Genomic DNA, 21,087 nt, shown 5'->3' with positions numbered 1-21,087 from the left:
ACATTTTATTTTCCTAATTTTCTTTCTTTTTTTTTTTTGTTTGTCTTTTTTTCCCATGTTAAGTCAAAGTTTAAGTTTCCTTCTTCAACAAACAGCTCCACTAGACAAAATAATATCATATGGGGTGCAGTTACTTCCATGACCATTGACATCAGTGAATACACTTCTAATTGGGTAAATTCTTAATGGTGATTACTTGATTAATGATTAATCCTTAACATCTTTATTCCACATGTTTGCTTCTGCACCATTTTCTTTTGTTTTTCATTTGTATGTCTTTGTTTTCATTGGCTTGTTTGTTTGTAAATAAGGCCTTGAATAAGTGATATATTAATATATTAGGACATTTTCTGACCCATAACTGTGCATTCAAATTCAATGTTAGCTTCAGCTTCACAAACAACTCGTGGAAGAATAAAAGTTTTAACTGCTCTGATTTCCTGTTTACGGAGACGGCTGAGTTGGTAAACACTGTACTGCACTGCACTGTATCATCATATAGGCATACTATATATTATTTTTTGGGTGGATTTTCCCTTTAAAGTCGTGCTGACAGCTGGCCCCGCCCCCAGCCCTTCCAGCCCTGCTCCTATTGGTCGAGCGGAAGGTCAGCTGCTGCACCAAGGATGCACGTGCTGCTCCGCGCAGTTCAAGATCAAGATGGCAGCCTCCGTGTGTCGGTGCTACGAGGTGAGACACTCATACATGTCCTTCACTGCAGCTCTCAGGTCTCCGGCAGATCACTTAGTGAAGAAAAAAAGTTACTCACGTCTTTTTTATTTGTATTTTAGCCTTCAGTTATGTGAAAACGATTTTATAGGGTGTTTTTAATTCAGCTGGAGCGCGCGATGTCCGTTAAAACGGGCCTTGTTGCATCAGATTAACGGCAGGGTTCTCAATGTTCTAACTTAAATATCAACGTCCACAATGAACATTTTGTCTCAGGCTTTAAGTGGAGAGATTTCTGCGTGTTGGGGCTTAAGACTGGTGATATTTGGCTTAAAAAGAAAGGCTTTTAGACTCAGTCATGTAACCAGGTACTGACTCATCGTCTCAGTGACCAGTTCATATAAGACATAACAGGTGTAACAGGATCAATAATGTTGGTATGATCTCCTGTCTTTATTGAAACGGGCGTTAAAGCAAATTCTCTTACCTGACGAGGAATGTCAGCTATCTGCTCATTGCAAATACATTTTTTAAACACTCAATCACATACATTATTGTGACAGCTATCAAACATTGTAGTATTAAGCTAAGTCTTAAGTTTTTAGATGTGTGATTTCAGTGAACCTACATCTCTGACCCCTCAGATTATGTGACACTAAGATCAACCGTCTCACGTGAAGCAAGTTACACCAAATATCGAGGGTTGCCTGATATTGATTTTTTTTTCAGCCAATAATTACATGCATCTCATGGCTGATGATAAAAAAAGAAGTTCATAAATAGGGGTGTAAATCAAGTTTCATCACAATACGATATTATATCGATTCTTTGGACAATGATATGATATTTGCTATTATCTCAAAGTGTGCCACGATATGATTTCGATTTGATTCACTTCAGGGCCTGTGATTGATATCAGATGACATCATATGTCCATTTAACACATTTAGTTACATTTACGTCCACACACACACACACACACACACACACAAAAACAAAAAATCCCCCAAAAAATTTCTTCCAGATGTTGTGACAAAGATATGCCATGGGAACGTCAAATTAAAGGCGTATCTTAAAGATGACAACATAGATCAATATTTTCACTTTGTATCAATCATATTGAATAGCTGAACATTGAATCGATATATACATATATACATATTGATCCAGATCAATGTATTGTTACACCCTACCATATAACCTGGGGTTTATTTACCCCTGAGGGTAAGAAAGGCTCAGATGTCTAGAGACCAAAGATGAATGATTTAATATTCCAGCTCTGGCTGAACCAAATCTAACTGACATCACTATTGCACAAAAAAAAACCAAAGCAGTTCTGACTCTTGAAATGCTCATTTAGTTTTTCTAGTGTACATAAAAAAAATAACAAATATACTTGATCTTTAATAGAGCATTTTGCTGAGAATTCAAATTAGATGTGTTGGTGTAATCTGTCAATCACATCAGCCAACAGCCAAAGCTGTTAAAGTTTGTGTTTCTAAATACTATGTGGGCACCATTGTAGGTAACACAAGTATATTAAAGCCAAACTATGCTGGATTTTCCCACCAAAAAACAATGTATAGAGACCCCAACCTCTGTCTGTACCTTCTTACTACCAAAACAAGGTTCTTACAGGTAGCGCCACAACAACATGACTATCTTCCTATTTTATGTTCTTGCTCCTTGTGGCAGCTGACTCATTAGTATACGATTAACCACCTGCATCCGTCCACTGCAGTGTTGGCAGAGTTGATGTTTGTTATTGACCGTATCTCTCTCTCCATTGCAGCTGGTTGGCAGACGGGCCCTGGCCCTCTGCTCCCGGCCTCTTGTCTCCTCAGCTTGGAGAGGAGATGCCTACAGGTTACATGGGAGCCCTGCTGCAGCTGTGCAGGTACATACTGACAAGCTCCCATTCACTCTTTATATGACACATAATTTCTGATTACATCATAGAAAATATCATGCATGATGATTGTAACCTTAAAGTGTTCATTTAAGTTAAGAATTTGAAAGGTTTCATATAAAACAAAGTACATTTAACCTGGTTTATTCTGTCTCTCAGTGTCATGTATAAAGGATGACTCCCCAGTGGAAAAATGTGAATAATCTGTTCACTCTATATATGTGTCTGTTTGTCCTACTTTCTTTTTGCTTCAATAGGTGCGATACGCTTCAGGACGTAAAAGTTTCCTGGGAGAGTTTGTGGACAACCTGCGTCAGGAGTTTAACAAGAATCAGGAGATGAAAGAGAATATTAAGAAGTTCAGAGAAGAGGCCAAGAGGCTCGAGGAGTCAGACGCTCTCCAACAAGCCCGCAGGAAATATGTAAGAACATTATTTGGTTTGTAGCCTTTCATATTATTAGACATTGGCCTCATGAATGAACATTTTCTTATTTTTCTCTTATTTTTGTTCTTGCACAAAGGAGTAAGAGGAAAATAAGAAAATCCTACATGGGAACCATGCAACATGCACTGGTATCCAAGTGTCTTCATACACACCATAGTATGTCGATGAATCGATCTTGATGAAAACTGGGATGCATGTACTTGAACATTTGCAATTAGCACATGGAAATGTCCCACCATATAAAGACTTAAGTGCAAACCACAAAGCAACAAGCCACTGTGTTTGACCAGTAATGTTATACTCAAAAAAGAAGAAAGAAAAAGGAAAGGAAATGACACGGTTTGTAAATTGAATGTGATTTGGTGTTAACTTGAGAGCTTTGCAGAGCACTTGAACTGTCTGTGGTGTCTGCAGCTGTCTGTGTACGCATCCATTTAGGAGTAATCCAGCCTTAATACTGGTTTAAACAGTGGATTAGTATACACTGGACCTATCACCAATGTCTCTCTGGACGGTCCCAGTAGCAGAAAAGTGATGGCAGTGAGTGCAGATTAGGAGGACCAGATCATTTTGTTTCCGAAATAAATTGAGGCTCCAGAATGGCACACAGGTTTTGAAGAATTTTAGGTTTTTAAATTGTGTGTATGTGCAATTTAAGATGAAATCTGTGCGTATGAACAATTCATGTATGTGGCCCAATGTCTCCTTTTTTTTTGTTGAAATGTTCAATTTAGCTTTTCAATCAGCTCAGTTTTTTATTTTTGTGACACGCACTCATTATTTTTTATTCCTTCTTTAGAAATCTATAGAAGCTGAGACAGTGAAGACCTCAGAGGTGTTAAAGAAGACCTTTGGCTCCCTGTCAGACACCGTCAAGGAGGTACAGTATCAGCACCAATATTATCAATAGAACAGTCTTACTTCATGGGTACAGACTGACCTCATTAAAACTATTGTATGCTTGTACACCTACAGTTATGTCATTTGGAGTTATCATATCTGTAATGGATAGTTTCAGTCTGTGAATTTTGTCTAACTGTATGTTTCTTACATGATTTGATATAAAATGTCAAAAAAAACATGACCTCAAATGGGAAAATAAAGGTTTCTTGATAAGTCACATACTGTGTTAAAACTTACTTTCAGACTAAACACGTCTGTCTTTATGTGTTTGTGCATTTATTGGCATTCTGGCCATAGGGTTTTGAGGAGGTGAGCCGTACTGACATCGGGAAGAAGATCAAGGAAGGTGTGGAGGGGGCAGCCAGGACAGCCATGCACTCTGCAGAGTCTGTGTCCAAAGGAGGAGAAAAACTGGGCAAAACTAGCGCGTTCAAGGCCATCTCACAGGTCAGAGGAGAAAACATCATATCCATAAGTTTTCACCGTAGCAGCATCTTCTAACATCGTCATCTTTACATACCCAGCTACCAACCTCCTGCACTGAATGATGTGGTATAAATACATGTTCTATTGTACCCCAGATATAATAAAAAACTGTGTTATCTCTGTAGAGTGTGGAGAGCATGAAGAAGGAGATTGATGTCGGTGATGCCGGCCCTTACAGAGCTCCCTCTCAGCTGAGGAAGAGAAGTGATTTCTCCTCCAAAGGAGCAGACAGCGACTCCAGAGTGTTCGAAGCCAATGAGTGAGTAATTGTTGGAACTGAAACCTGTTTCTCCCTCTTCTGTAATCATGTATCTTCTCTTGGACCATGGCTGCACTTGTTGTAAACCTCTCTAATGATGACAGTGATTTTCTTGTGTTTTGCGATGCAGAGAGGCGATGGGTGTCGTTCTCCACAAGGATTCAAAGTGGTTCCAGCAGTGGAAGGACTTCAAGGACAATAACGTTGTTTTTAACAGTAAGAAAATCCTCTGGTATTATTGTTATTAGCTTAGATACGGTGGAATTAGTGTTATATAATAGATCACCTACAACATGCACGTGTGTAATTTCCTGTAAGGTCAGCAGGTGGCACCAGATTCTTTAGAGTAGATTGCATAATAAACTACAGTTCAGGTGTCAAGTGTGCATCTTTACAGAGACACATGTGCCCTCACTGCTGCAGGTTTTATCCTCTATCGTGGCTGAAAACAGTTTTTGTTCAGCAATCTATCCTCACCACTGTTTTCCCTCCATTGTTTCCCTACAGGGTTCTTTGAGATGAAGATGAAATATGATGAAAGTGACAATGCCCTCATCAGAGCGTCCAGAGCTATGACTGACAGAGTCACTGACTTCCTGGGTAATACTAATTCATACTTGGTATTGATGTTGCAAATATTTCTCATTCTGAAATCTGCTTTGAGTGAGTACCAAACAATACAAGATCATGTTGTGTCCTGTTTTTATGGATAAATGTAGGTGTTGGTGAATGGGGCTGCATCTAACTATTATTTTCATCATCGATTAATCTGACAGTTATTTTCATAATTAATCGTTTCTGTGACTGGAATGTCACAAAAATGTGAAACCTGCTTCTTTGTCCAGCCGACAGTCCAAAACTCAAAGATTCTTCATTGATATAGAAAAGCAGTCACTCATTTGTATTACTGAGTGATTTGTGTTGTTGTTTGTTTTCCAGGTGGTCTTTTCTCTAAGACAGAAATGTCTGAGGTGCTGACAGAGATCGTGAAGGCAGACCCCACCTTTGACAAAGACTCTTTTCTCAAACAGTGTGAGAAAGACATCATTCCTAACATACTGGAGGTAAACGGACTTTTCTTTCAACTTCTTCCACTCTTTTTGTCTTTGACTCTGGCTGTTTCATTCACATTCTTCTGTTTGCTCAGTACCTGGGGGTATTTCACTAAGGAGGCTAGGAAAAGACTTCGTGATGAAGTTCTCGCTCCTGTTACAACGAATAAAGTCAGGCTGCAGCTGTCAGATTTTAAAACAAGTTCTGAGCAGGCTGAGCAGCAATAGATAATTCAAATTACAGAAACATTCAAAACAATATCTTGTGTCTTTCATGGTTACAGAACAAGAGCTGATGATGATGGTGATAATGTGGTTTAATGATATGAAGATATTGTGATTTAGGCTAAAAGACACAACCTTACCATCCGAACAAGCGATAAAATGCTGTCTTTTTACATTTTTAAAACTACCTTGGACAGGTTTTGACTGAGGCATAAGTCACTACTGTAATGTAATCACAAGAAAAGTAAAATTTACTGCATTAGCTGACTTGTGAAATACGCCTCTGTTGTAATCCTCAATAAACGTGTCACTGTCCTTTCCGCAGGCTATGATCCGTGGAGAGTTGGATGTATTGAAAGACTGGTGCTATGAAGCTGTGAGTTCAATGCTGCTGGCTATAAGTTTTATACTTAATCAACTCTAAATAAATACATCATAGAAGGTGTATAACTCCCTTTGTTTTGTAACAGAATTTGTGAGAATTTGTGTCTGTCTGTCAGTGATTTTGTTTACAAAGAGCATAGTCACAATTTCAGTAATAGAAACTTTAGCGAAGAAATGCTGTACCAGTCTGTCTACTTTATTTGCTTCATCTTCATGTCAAATGTGTGTTTTCTTGTGCCTGTCCTCAGACGTACAGTCAGCTGGCTCACCCCATCCAGCAGGCCAGAGCTCTGGGGCTGCTCTTTCAGTCCAAAATCCTTGACATTGATAACATAGATGTAAGTGATTTCACATATGTACATCAGCCAGCACACACAAGAGTGTTATACAGTATTGAGTTTGCAGATTTGCAAAGTAATATTTGCTTTTCGTTTTTTATCCTCTCAATGAACATTTGCGTCATTTACATGCACAGTAGCAGACATAATTTATTGTTTACACACTATTTAAGAAATCGAGTTGGGGCAGAAAGTGAGAATGACTCTTGTTTATTGTGTTCTTCCATTTAATCTGACTTTTGTAGCTAGCGATGGGTAAGATGATGGACCAGGGCCCGGTGCTTATCATCACCTTCCAGGCACAGGTCGTCATGGTGATCCGCAGCCCCAAAGGAGACATTGTGGAAGGAGATCCGGTCAGTAAACTCATAGTTACTACACCAGCATAGTGAGTCTGATATGACCAGACTCATTTCAAGGAAGTAAACAATGCAAATGGCTGAGATTACATCAGAACGCTGTAACACATGTCCCATTCACATCTCTCTGTGTTACTTTGAATTTGTTTGATTTAGCATTAGGACTCTGGCTTGTTTTACTTCAAATAGTTTGAACCATCCCTTTAACATATCACATCTAGTCTGTCTAGCAAGTTGCATTATACATCCTCAACACAAGTCAGATCAGACCCACTCTGTTTCTGACATTTGAACCCAAGTCTAGAAGACCCCTCCGCTGTCTCTTTGGGACTGACCCTCTGCTCTTTTCCCCCCCAACCTGCAACAGGGCAAGGTGATGAGGATGATGTATGTGTGGGCGTTGTGTCGTGACCAGGAGGAGCTGAACCCCAACGCAGCCTGGAGGCTCCTGGACATCTCCGCCTCCAGCACAGAGCAGGTCCTCTAAGAGGAGGAGGAGGAGGGGGAGGAGCGCAGGTGAAAAGGTCAACATAGGACAAACAAACTGTAAAGAGGGACCGAAGATGTGCCTGAAACACCTGCACGTACTGACTCATACGCATATATACTGTATATATCAACATGTGAGGGCATAGTGTCCCTATGCTCCTGTGTTATACCAGAGACTGTTTGCACACACTCACATTGCCGATTACTATCCAGAGGATTTACGTGCACGTTTGATTTTTGTTCAGTCTAAGGTACAAAAATATACATGAACATGGAGGTAAACTACCGACATACGATATATCTATAGAAAACTGTGCATCCACCAATAATATGTGTGTAGTCTTCTGCACTGGTTAACTTACCAGGTTGAGTGTGAATATAGAACATTTACATTCATTTTGAATGGATGGAGCGAACATTTTCACCAACAGACTAAAAGACGAGCCTGTGCCATTTCTTCCATTGTTTCATCAAATGGTACAGTCCATCCATATCAGCCTGGTGGCGAGATCCGAGAAGATCTGTGGGAAAAACAATGGACTTCACGCCTGTGACTTTACCTGTTGGTCTGGAGACTAAAACTGGCTTTACAGCTCACCGCTGTCTTTGTCAAATAATGAAAACAAATTAATATTTGGGCAGTGGCATGGAGCCTTGTTGCAGCAACCAACATAGCTGAGTGGGGCAGCATGAGAGGCCTTATTAATCAAGGCAAACAGTTCCCATACTTCAGGTTAAAGGGCCACTCCATCAATTTAATTCAGAGTTACCTCAGATTGGACTTGAGAAGAATAATGCAGCTTTGGTGGTTTCTGCTTGGTTCCTGCTGGTTTTCACATCATAACACTTAAAGGTGCAATGTGCAAGATATGGCCAGAAATTTAGTTTAAATTATCAACACAATGTGAAGAAGTTAGTCTTGTAATACCACTTTGTAGCTTAAGATGGTCTGATCCCCTTGTAGCTTCAGCTGGGAGATTTGTGCTTTTTTTTTAGTCTAATAAATAAACAAATTAAACTCAAAAACTGTCAAGAAAGGAAACAATCCTACACATATTTTCCTCATTAAACAGTTTCTCTTGTTTACCAAACTAAACTTAGCTTAATCACCTTCTTAACTCTTTGTAAAATGAACTTCATTCAAACTCAGTGGAAATAAAACTCACCAAGATCATCTTGGTGGGGTTGGTGAGAAAAAAAAAATATACTGGGACAACCGTCGATTGTGCCTTTAATGTCACGTATTGAAACTGAGAGCTTATTTTTATTCATTTTGAATTTTAATATTGAAATTGTGATGACCCCTAGTAGCTACAGCCACAGATAGCTACAGCAAAACGTATAGTGAGCAGCACTTAGTGACATGCTGCTCCATATGTGTTTGTAGTGACTTTTGACAGGTTGCCATATCTTACACATTGCTCCTGTTTATACATGTGTAAGTAAGATGAAGTCTGAACCATGTAGTACAGGATTTAATGTTCTGTGTTGTCAGGGTCTTTGCAGTCATCAGTGCCGTAGCTCAGAGCGTCCAGAGCACTAAAACCTCAAGCAGCTGGATAAAAGGTTTCAAACGCAGAGTGTTGTAGTGCACTGGACCCCTCATTCTGCACACTCTTAATAAGAAGAAATGTATTGTATCTACAGCTCTTAACTCTTTGTAAATATATTAAATGTTGAGTATTGCTTCTTTGTAAGCTTGGATGGGACCACGTTCGAATATGTCATCATGGCAGCTCTGTTGTTTGAGGATCATTTGCCATCTCATGTTGCACATTGTTCAGCTGTACTAAAATGTCTGGTTTACTTTTATTTATGTGGCTTTTCAAGGAGTGAGTGCTGAAGATGAAAACTTAATGAATGAATGCATTACCGTACCGTTGTGTCGACTGTATTTAACATTTATTCTGTGTTCATGTGGGTCTATACTCGCATGTCACTGATTGATTGAACACATTGCGATTGTACTGTAACTCTCTTTCTTGACTGGTCAATTAATCAACAAAAACATCCATACTTGTGAAGCAAAGTTGAGCTCATGATGAATATTTTTAGTGTCCAGATTATACCATGAGTATCGTAGCATGTTCAGTATCTATGACAGTTGTCATTCATGGCCAGACCATGTGATGTGAGATGGTCTGTTAATAACTAGAGTTCATGACCACCCCGAGGGTCACACTATGCACACTAACATCTCTGTGTCATGGGTCTCTGCCATGTGATACTCCATTGTATCTGCTCAACCAACTAAATTATCTGTATCTGTTTTCTTAATGGTTGGCTTTTAAACCAGAAGCAGGTGGTGTGTAAACCTAAAGTGGGTTGGATTAACTGGAAGTTGATCATTTAAAGGGGAGTTGGAGCCATAGACGGTATATTAAATAGGTTGAAATCCTCTTTAAATATACGATCTATGGTTGAACAGAGTTGTGTCCCCACCTCCTCCTCCTCAGACTCGAGGAAGCTCAGGCAGGCTGCAGGAGCACAAGACAAACGCAGTGATGTAAACCGATCAGCTGTTTGGAGCTGTCAGCTGCTGTCATTGTGAAGTTACGCCGGTTATTCTGGAAACAAAAGTCCACTGCTCCAAAAATACACACTGTGCAGGTTCAGTGGCTGCCTGTAGCATCGCCTGCCAGACTCCATTAACATTTTCCTCAATTTAACTGTTATAAACATCTTTTCTTTCTAAGAGATTATTAATCATTTCTTAGGACTCATAAACAGACACTGACTCATTCGGCAAACATTCGGCATTCATTTGAACAATAATCAATGTGAAACGGGCAAACAAGAACAGTTATTCTGACCTGGAATCGAAATTTCAAAGGACACCGTGGCTCTAGTGTTACTGTCAGAGAAATGAGTATTTCAACTTTGCATGTTTCCTTAACCTCTGATGACATATGGTCATTTTATGATTAATTGCAGTAATTTTTAAAAAAAAAATAAAAGTTGCTATATTTATTGTGTCTTACAAAACTACACAACAGCCTCAGAGTTGAGCTTCAGAAAATGTTTTTCATCTGAAGAGTTGGAGAACTATTACAGAACCAAAAGTATTTTAATAAAATTCAGTGAATCCATGAACACGACATGCAGTATTGGCTACCAAATGAAGATTTTCCTTCATCCTAAGTCCAAATATTGACATATTTTACTCTGATGATACATCATCCATACCAGATACTTGTTTCAGCTGTGTACTAGCTCAGCTCTAATGCTGATGCTACAATATCCATCACATGGATGTATTTTTAGAAACGACGTTCAGTGATACAGAACCTCCTGTGCATCTTGAAAATTATACTACCAGCAAGGTTCTCACCATAAAATGTGCACTCAATTATAAAACTGAAACTGCAGGCGAGAGACCTCATTAATAAATATGCATAACAAGCTGTGAGGGGAGAGACTGACGAACCATGGTGATACGTTTTCCTGTTACCTAGTATAGTGTTATTTATCCGTATGGATTGTTTTGGTGTGAGTTGCAGAGTTTTGGAGATATCGCTCGTAGAGATGTCTGCTTTCTCTCCAACATAATGGAACTAGATGGCACTTGGCTTGTTGTGATCAAAGCTCCCAAAATACACATTTGAAAAACTCAGCAGTAATGTCTCTTTTCAGAAATCATGACCCGGTTGTGAGCAGTTTCACAACAAGGTCTATCGATGTCTCCAAAACTCTGCAACTCACACCAAAACAATCTACATGGATAAGTACCACTACAGGTAAGAGGAAGAATATGTATTTCTGATGTTAGGGTGAACTGTCCCTTTAATTAGAAATCACTGGGGTAGCTTGTACCTGCTTCCAGCTGGTCCACAGCAGAATGTCTCAACAGGTATTTGCCAGATTGCCACGAAATGTGGTCTAAATATTTTTGGTCCCAGGATAATGAATCCTAATGAGGCCTCACATGTCGTCTCGCATCTTTGTTGTGTTTGATCGCCAGGAAAAATCTAAATCCTTTTGAAAGATCGCATGAAATTTAATGAGCTCGCTCCTGTGACCAACTTTTTCCATGTTGGACATTTAATGAGTTTTCTGTGGGAAGAATATTAGGACCAGGCATAAGGGGGAAAATGAGAGGAGAAAAGATTGTTTCTTTTAGTTGAAATATCCAGAATAGAATTGTGTGGAGGATGGAGGTTGTAATGTCAAGAATAAAGTTGAAATACCATTTTGACTTTACTCTCAAAATGATATTTCAGCTTCTTTCCTCCTCTGATTTATTTAATACCTAAAGTTTCAACTTTATTCTTGACATTTTGACTTTATTCTCAAAATGCTGAATAAAAAGGATCTTCCTCCTCTCATTTTTCCCCTTCAGAGTATAAATCTGTTTGAATTAATGACCATATAGCTTTTCCTCCTACTCCTCTACTCATAACAACAGATCACCATTATGCTTGTTTTATGAATCTCATTCCCATGGTGGCAACTAACGGGACTTTTAATCAGTTTTAGTCTTGTTTGACTTATTGCTTATATTAAGTCAGGAAGAATTATAAGAATTACAATGAACTAAATCAAATCTAGCTCTTAATGTATGATTTTTTTCTATTTGATCAGAATAAAGTTATATTCTAAATATATTTTGTCAACAGTATTTGAGGAAATGACCAGGTTTGCTTGAAAAATGATCCGGTTGTTGCCATATATTCCCATAATTGTGACAAATTATATATAATACATCCATCCTTCAACTTAACAATCATTATTTTATCATTGAGTTGATCAAAGAGAAATATATTTATAAGGTCTTCTATTTTTATCCAGTAATATGTCTGTCTGCAGAATAAAGATGATTTGCTTGGTCCAAGCTTTCCTCCAGTCAGCATCTTTGTATGCATTGTGTGTGTTTGTGCTCACAAGAGAAAATTAAACTTGTTGTGTTGTGTGTATGTGTGTGTGTGTGTCCTTTGTTTTCTCATTTCAAAACTGACACGCTTTGATAGATGTCCATGGATCTGGCCATTGACACTGGTTGATAAACCTATGGATTTGGTAGTATAGGGATGATAGATCAGGCTTTAAATAACACGTGCCTGTAGATTCACACAGAGGGCTGATATACTGTAGGAGACCTCATCCCACAGCTGTCTGTGGTGATGAATGACTGGGGACGTCCTTATACTAACTAACCTCCTTTGCTCCTATAAACTCTGCTCGCTTCTCTTAACTGAAACCTACTGAGGGTTCATGTGTTAAACAAAATACATACAACAAAATACAACCCCTGCAACCTTGCAGCACATTTCACACACAGTTTATTTTTTTTAAATGTGCAGCACAAATAAAATAATTTAAATCACAGTAATAGCAAAAGAATTGTTGTGGAATAAGTCCGTGTTTTCCCTTGAGCAATGAGAACTCTTATTGTATGTGAATGAAAGGGGTTGGATGCACCGACACAACAGCCTGGAAGCAGAAAAAGGCCTTGGGGGCAGTGCAGTGCTTTCCTTTATCTACTTCTTTAGTTATACCAGTATGTTCTTGGTGACCCACTACCATGTTTACAACAAGCTGTGCTCCAGCCTACATAATAAAAAGGCTTTCAGTGTAGAGTCAGGCCATTATGTAAGCAGATATTATACACTGTTTAAATGTCATAGAACTCAGGGTGGTTATTTTGATGCTTATGTTTACCTGCTGTGGTTGTTTTTGTTTGGGATCAGATGAGAAGCAACATATTTTTCTCACACAGTTTGTGATTTCATTTCTCTAGCAAATTAAACTTATTACTTACATAGTAATTTTATTATTACTTACATATTTAAAAGAGTATAATAAGTAATAGTATAGGTGACAGTAGATAGTAGCTTGATAGGAATGTAAAACATTTACTTTTTCTAAGCTGCAGACATTTAGGGGAAGCTGCTCTTCTTTTTAAGCTGCGATCTACAGGTCACTCTGACGGCCAGTTGGTGGGTCCACAAAAATTTCCCCACCCATTGGCGGCAACAGTTTTCACCCTCGGAGGCTGAAATTTAGCATGGAAGTCAAGTATGTGTGTGTGCATGTGTGTTTGTGTGGCAGTGGCCTGTCGCAAAAAGCTGCATAACTTCCAAATGGATTCACAGACTTCCGAATCATTCGCTCCCTCTGCAATCCCTCAAACAGGAGAGACTGAAATCTAGGACTGGGTATCAGTATTCAATACTTTAAAAGTATCAGCCAAAATAAGGCAGTACCAAGTAGTATCGAAGGTCTCCAGTCAAATGATACCTGCATCCATCCTTTTAGGACCCAGATCTAGAAAAAATTACTATTTTTCTAGTTTTCCTCGCAGCCAATCACCACAAGTCTTCTCCGATTTAAGTGGATGCTAGCTACACCATAAACAGCAGCTATGTACAGTCTATGGTGGTGAAGTCAAGCACACTGTATTTGACAAACATGGCCATTCAGCGTCCTGAGATGCCATCAAAATGAAAGAAAAGGTATCAAATGAAGTATTCTACTGGTATCAGTATTATATTTTCTTAAACAATACCCCGGCCCTACTGAACTCACAGGAGATGAATCCTTGACAGCATGAACAAGGGAATGTTTGCCATGTTGGACACGGACATGGAAAGACACTGGATAATAATTTAGAATGACATAAACTTTAAGTTGAATCTCAGAATAGTTCTGGGTTATCCCTTATTCAATCAGGCGTCACTGAGTTGTTCAAAACATGTTCACATTTAGACGATAAAAGGTCAAGTTTAGGGTGGAAGAAAGTGAGATGCGTCTTAAGGTAAAGACTGCCTCAAATTACAAAATCAGGGCAACTGAGACTCACCTGAAATAATCTGGAGCGGTGACCTACGTCTGCTCTCCGAACCACAGCTTGACCTCCCCGCGTACCATCTGTAACAGTAAGGATAGTGACGGTGTAATGTTGAATTTCATAACGTTGCAAGCTGGAGACTCTTAACAATTATGGGCCCAGTGGGCGGCATGCTGGAGCGCTGCTCAGTGTGATTTGATTACGAGCCCCGTCAGGACAGTGTTACAATCCACTGACTATTAATTAAACCTACAGGGGGATCCCATGCGGCCTCAGGCGGGGGAGATGTGGATGTGTACGGACGGCAATCTGTCCCATTGTTTTGTAAGGTTTTAATTGTGTCAATTAATTATTTCTCACAGTGAGCGTCTGAATCTGAGCCACAGGCGCAGTCAGGTTAAACCACTTGTTTTGTTCCACATCTTGATCATCTATTTTCACTCAGGTCAGCAAATGTGGTTAAATATGCAGTGACATAAGATGTAACTAAGTCATCTTATACAACCTACAGGAATGACGTCTCTAAGCATCTGCAGCCCATTTGACTTAGTAAACTTTATTAATTCATTAATTCATTGGGGGCCCACAATTCATTTTTGCCCCCGGGGTGTGATGGGAGGTTAATTCATCCATGCATGTTTTGTGTCCAAACAAAGGCATAAATACTGAGGTCATGAGTCAAAGTCCTCTCAGCCCGACCCAAATACACACAAAAAAACCTGCATAAAAACTGTAAAATTATATTTCCTGCAAGTTGTATTTATATTGAGCAGCACTTTTAAAAAAATCCACAGAAAATCAAAAAACCCTCAACAACACAACAACAAAAACCAGTAACAACTAAAACAATAACAATCTCAGAACTTTATCTATATTTACAACCCAATTATTACTACAAAATTACATAATTCTTTCTAGGAAACATTCTAGGAAATTTTTAGACCCTTAAAACAAAAAGCTACTGTTGTATCTACACTGTTTCAAAGCCATCTTGGATAATGTTCACTTAAGTACAAGTAAAATTACAGACTTGTAATTTTATCTGTAATTAATCTACTTAGTTACCCTTAAAATCATAATTGAGTATTGAGTACAATTTGAATTAATGTCCAAACCTTTCATCTGCATTTTTGCAGCCAGTAAACCACTGAGCAGAACAGCACAGGACTACTTTAGACTAAATATTTGAAAAAAACAGAACACCCATAACACCAATAGTTTTACTTGTAACTGAGTAATGTGTCAGTGATGTAACAGTACTTGTACTTAATTACAAGCACAGATTTTCAGACAAATGTGGATACCATGTATAAAAGTTCTAGCACAAACAACCACTGAGTTACTGAACAAAACATGTTACTACCATCCCTGGTCTCCCCTACTTGTACTCTTTAATGCAATTGCAGTCAATTATAAGTGTTTACCTTTATGGTCCTCTAGGGAACAACTGACTGTCACATGTCAACCAGCATGTTTCAGCGTGGAAAAAGTTGATGTTTATTGGGATCATCATTCTATAAGAAATATTTTGAAGTAAACAACAACAACAACAACAACAAAACTCACTGGCACTTCTGTCTGTGCCATATTGGCTGCATGGCTACAAGGGCCCTCAGTGTCCATGCCCCACGCAGTCCTCTTACATAATGCAAAAGCCACACACGGCTCTCGGCGTTTTACTCATCCAGACGAAAAGATTATGTGTGCAGTCCATACAGGGACAGCCATAAGTGGACAGAAAGGGATGGAGGGAGGGGGAGGTGGGGTGGGGCGGATCCCTCAAAGTGAACGGACTTAAAGCTCCTGGCCGAGCAGAGGAGGAAGAGGAGGAGGAGGAGGTGCTGCAGAGCGAGACAGAGTTCAGACCTGAAGCATCTGCAGCTGCAGGAGGAGAGAGCCCGGAGCTGGAGCTGGAGCAGGAGCTGTCCGCGGTGCTGAACAGCTGCTGCTGCAGGATCATCATCATCATCATCACTGATTACACCACCTCACCTGTGACACCAGCCGCAGAGTAAGTTCTCTAATCTCATTACTCTGCAGTTTGTCATGGTAATTATGTTTTTGTTGTTGTTGTTGTTGTTGTTGTTATAAGTTAACTTTTGTATGTAAAGTCAGCGTGGAGCTGTTAATGTCATGTCATGCATGGCCTCAGGTTGCTTTATGAATCACTGGTTTACAAGTTGTCATGTACAGGCTTGGTGAAAAATACATATACATACATACATACATACATACATATGTTAAATTTTAGCATGCATGAGTGTACTTGCAGTCAGATTAATTTGACAGATTAAGTTAAAGTTGACCTTGTCTGTTTGCTATTTTTTCAAAGCACACTGAAGTACAGCTTAAAATAAACTTACAGCGAAGTGCATTTTTGTAAGTATAAGTGCACTTTTTAAAAGTAAACTTTAAATATACTTTTAAAGTCAGCAAAAAACAAGTATACTTGTAATAACTTTTGTATTCTTAAATCATATTTCTAATACGTGAAAGTATGCTGCTTTTTCACCAGGGATTTAATGTCACATTTTATTTGAAAAAGCTATAAAAATTGAGTGTTTTAGAGAGAAAAATATTTAATGTATTCCTTATTTATAAAGGGGTGGTTTACTTAATGTAGACTAACCAAGGCTGTCACAGTGTCACATTTCCACTACACAATTTTCACATCCAAAAGAACTCATAATACAATGTTATTACGATATCTATAGAAAATTTGAAAAACACAACAAAACAATGCTATCAGTCAAATTCATCTTTCAACTTATTATTTTTTGGAGAGTGAATTACACTCAAAATACGAGTGTAGTGAGGTGGAGGGAGAGTGTGTAACCATAACTGTAAATGCAAATACATGTAATGGATAGTGAAACAGCAACCAGATGAGCTGATAAACAAAAGATCCACAAGGCCTAATGATATTATGTGTATATTATATCAAGACTGATATATCACAACATCCTCAGCACTAACATTTCAAACTGTGCTCATGATGTCAGGGCACAATATAAAGGCAGATTCTCTGCACAATGTTCGTCTCAGGTCCTGCATTTTTGAAATGCAGTGGTCATAGTTTGTTTTAATCATCTGCTTCTTCCTTCTTTTGTTAAACAAAAGTTTAAAATACCTGTCTTTGAATCTTTGAACCACTTTGTCTCATTTCTGTGCTCTGTGTAAGATTTATTGTTTTTTAACAGAAGAATAAAGAAAGAGCAGAATGTCTGCTGTGATATAATCAGAGATCACCACAAGGCAGCAGGGATAAAAGAAACATGGAGGCAATAAAATAACATTTTTAGATGCCATAAATTCAGAATAGTTAGATCACAGACAGATATTTGGCTTTGTTTGGTCTGGCAGTCCTACACTTGGGGGTTATTTTGCACAACATAATTTTACCCTTTTATTTGGAGAAGTCCTTGACATTTTCAAAGCTGCTGTCATAATCCACAGGTATAAATGGGAGGTATTACAGGTATTACAGCCACGAGGAACACCATATGTCACTGCATGTGCTCTGTCGTCAGAATTCATCGGCGTGGCTGCTTCAGGCTTTTGTAAATCTACTTTTTACCCTTTTTTTATTGCTGCTTTTAAATGAAAAACTGTGACATTTATTCACATTTTGTGTCCAATCTGTGCTGCAGGACAGTTAAGTCTTTTTTTTTATTGTATGTGTAAATCAGATGAGGTGAGGTACCACGGTGTAATTTATCTGCTGCTTAGGAACCTGAGCAGGTCTCTCAATGAGGATCCATGAGCCATGAAATTGATGTTGCCTGTTCCTTTATATTCTTTAAAGCTGTATTTGTTTTGCTTCTCAATGTGCCTGGACTTCCATCCTCGTCCTCGGCTCTGTGGTGTTTGCATATCATCATGACCTTGGCTAACCTGCAGAATTTGAAACTGAAAACACACACTGACGTCCACGGTCAGTTCGAAACCCTCCATCTTCAGTGGGCCCACATATCTGCTGAGTTTGCTTGTGAATAACAACTAGACAAGTTTGTGATATAAAAATTCCTCCCCTACCGCTATATATTCTGCCAATGTAGCATAAAGTACACTGTCAAGAGGAGCTGCAGTGACTAGCAAATATTCTGCCTGTGTTGCGTAACTCTATATATATTTTGTCTGGGCAGATACTCAAAAGGGTTTTTAATCTCAGTTAACTTTAAATTCAGCCTTGATAAAAAAAATTAGTCACGTCCTAAAAATATATATATAAAAAAAAAACCTGCAGGAAAAGTAAGGTTATGCAGTCTTCAAAAGGATGATTTGGGATGATTTGGATTTTTTAATGTGGAGTTGTATGAGGTACTTATCAATAGTCAGTGTATTACCTGCAATAGATGGCAGTCGGCACGCCTCCAGTTAGGAGAAGCAGAGAGGAGCACCAGCACGGAAGTTAAGCAATGTACTGCTGTGGACAGGGTCAGCAACAAAAGGTATTTTAGACACACACACGAAAAAAAAAAAAACTCAGTATCAGCTTAAGTGTACACTGTATTCTTTTCACCACATTACTTTTCTAATGAGGAACCAGTATTATATAAGCTAAATATCGCTCTCTCCAAACAAACCAAACTTCATGTGTGAAATCAGTCATTTTGCCTCAGAGAAAACAGGAACTGCTGGTTGACCACTGCCTTGATCTGTTTATGTCTGACAGCAAAATCAATTAGTGAAAATGTTCTAAATATAGCGTACCCTTAAACCAATATTGATTTTTTTGGGTGGAGATTTTTTAAGTGGCTAAAATGCCTTTTGTTTCTGACCCCGTCCACACCAGTTCATTGCTTAGCTTCCGTGCTGTTGCCCCTCTCTGCTTCTCCAAACTGGGGGCGTGCTGACTGCTACTGTAGCTGACGATGGATAAGTACCTCGTACAGTTAACAGCACCAAACATCATACTGTTCACCTAATATTCTCCAGCTCTAGCAGCCTTGATCTAAGTGGTTTGCACTCACTGACTCTGACTAATGTGTTGTCCTGTTGTGTAAACTTCATGCCTACTTCATGGTTCTATATTGACTTCTTGTTGAGTCTCCTTTTAGCTTCCTTCTATACACGCAGCTACCTGAGACGTCCAGCCTGATGTAACCACAGGCCATTTGATAATTAATTCTGAGGCAGGCAGTTTCTTTCATTATGTCTTCAAGTCTCCTATTAAAGCCGCGCTTGGCCCTTCAGTCCCATCAACCGGAGAGCGGGGGAGCTATCAACGTGTCTTTTGCGAGGATCGGCGGGATGGTAAGGAGGGAGACTGAGCCTCCTGGAATAGAATCTGCTGACTTGGGAGTGCACCTACAGCAGGAAATGTCTCTCCACTCCACAGCCCATTAAAGACGCTACGGAGAGTGTTTCTGAGCAAGAGTGCAGCAACTCTCTAAGGGTTTCCCCCACATTTTTCTTTTCCCTCATCAGTGTCTGATTTATTTATCTTGTACTAAGCTGTACCTGAGTTCAGGAGAGGGCTGGTGCTTCTGCCTTGTCTCAGTTATGTTTCTCAGGGATAAAATTGGACAGGGTATGTAATAACAGCTTTAAAGTGAGACTGTGCTGGCAGGGGCACCGCAGGGTTTCACCCCGCTTACACTCTAAGAAATAAAAGTTCCAAAAGGGTTCATCATGAGGGGTTTAGGTTCTACCCAGAGACATCTGCTTCTGAAGAGCATTTTCTTAAGAAAGGATTGCTGAAAGCATTTGTTGTTAAAAGATCTTTTCTCAATTTAAAAAATGGTAAGTGTAACATAAACTGAACGATTGCCACAATAATCAATCTGTGGGAATCAATCATTTTTGCCTCATCGTAAAATACAATATGGTTCTTTGTAGAACCCTCAAAAGATAAGAGGGTTATAGGTAAAATCCTTATTAAATATGCCTTCAGATTGCCCTGGTTGGGTTCTACATGAAACCTTTGGCATATAAAAGGGATTTTGGAAGAACAAGCTGGGCTCTAAATGAGACCCTTGGAATATAAAATGGTTCTTTGTAAATCCTTCTGCTGGGTGCTTGTTAGCACCCTTGGAAGGTGGACAGGTTCTGGGTAGAACCTCCACAGAGGGGGAGAGGGGGAGAGGGGTCCCTGTAGAACTTCTCATAAGGAGTTCTGGGTGGAATCTTTCACAAATGGCTGTAGGTATAACCCTTTGTGTTTTCTTCTAGGTATAATAACCATTTATGTTGGGTTCTAGATATAACCCCCTGTGTTGGGTTCTAGGTATAACCCTTTCTGTTGGGTTCTAGGTATAACTCTTTGTGTTGGGTTCTTGGTATAAAATGTTATGTTGGGTTCTAAGTATAACTCTTTGTGTTAGGTTCTAGATATAACCTATTATGCTGAGTTCTAGGTATAACTCTTTATGTTTGGTTCTATGTATAACCTGATATGTAGGGTTTTAGGTATATCCATCATGTTGGGTTCTAACCTGTTATGTTGGGTTTTAGGTATAACCCATCATGCTGGGTTCAAGGTATAAACTGTTATGTTGAGTTCTAGATATGACCTGTTATGTTGTGTCCCAAGTATTAACCAATACCTTAGGTTCTTTTATGTTGGGTGAAGGAGTTCTGAAAGACCCACACATGGTTCAACTCATGACTTGGGCCCCTGAAACAGCATAAATCAATTATCCTTGACATGTTCCATAGCTCCTGTCGAGCTCTGAACCCCCTGAATCAATCAGGCTTTTCCCTCCATTCAGCACCTCTGCATGCTGGAAACTCACTCACTCATGTCATGTCTTATCTTTGCTTTTCTCTCTCTTAGGCA

The 21,087-nt window shown here is 39.1% G+C and overlaps 1 protein-coding gene across 1 annotated transcript; it reads left to right on the top strand.

The window, feature by feature from the left end:
• Window positions 1-537: 537 nt before the first annotated feature.
• On the top strand, window positions 538-8,116 carry LOC146317468 (mitochondrial import inner membrane translocase subunit TIM44-like). Its single transcript, XM_084732821.1, has 13 exons — window positions 538-690; window positions 2,462-2,566; window positions 2,836-3,000; window positions 3,824-3,904; window positions 4,225-4,374; window positions 4,539-4,672; window positions 4,803-4,888; window positions 5,180-5,272; window positions 5,612-5,736; window positions 6,275-6,325; window positions 6,582-6,671; window positions 6,917-7,027; window positions 7,398-8,116. Exons 1-13 carry the CDS (start codon window positions 661-663, stop codon window positions 7,515-7,517), a joined length of 1,341 nt encoding a protein of 446 aa, XP_084588947.1. The 5' UTR covers window positions 538-660; the 3' UTR covers window positions 7,518-8,116.
• Window positions 8,117-21,087: the final 12,971 nt, after the last annotated feature.

This window comes from Lutjanus erythropterus, chromosome 12 (assembly GCF_056507025.1).
Source record: "Lutjanus erythropterus isolate fLutEry1 chromosome 12, fLutEry1.hap2, whole genome shotgun sequence".
Lineage (NCBI taxonomy): Eukaryota > Metazoa > Chordata > Actinopteri > Lutjaniformes > Lutjanidae > Lutjanus > Lutjanus erythropterus.
This window is presented reverse-complemented; position numbering and strand designations above follow the sequence as displayed.

What these genes read in the sequence shown, in the direction of transcription:
- LOC146317468 (XM_084732821.1), top strand. Translation starts at nt 661, where the DNA reads ATGGCAGCCTCCGTGTGTCGGTGCTACGAG. An exon ending in CGTTCAAGGCCATCTCACAG is followed by an intron (nt 4,375 to 4,538) that starts GTCAGAGGAGAA and finishes TTATCTCTGTAG; the next exon opens with AGTGTGGAGAGCATGAAGAA. An exon ending in AGAGTGTTCGAAGCCAATGA is followed by an intron (nt 4,673 to 4,802) that starts GTGAGTAATTGT and finishes TTTGCGATGCAG; the next exon opens with AGAGGCGATGGGTGTCGTTC.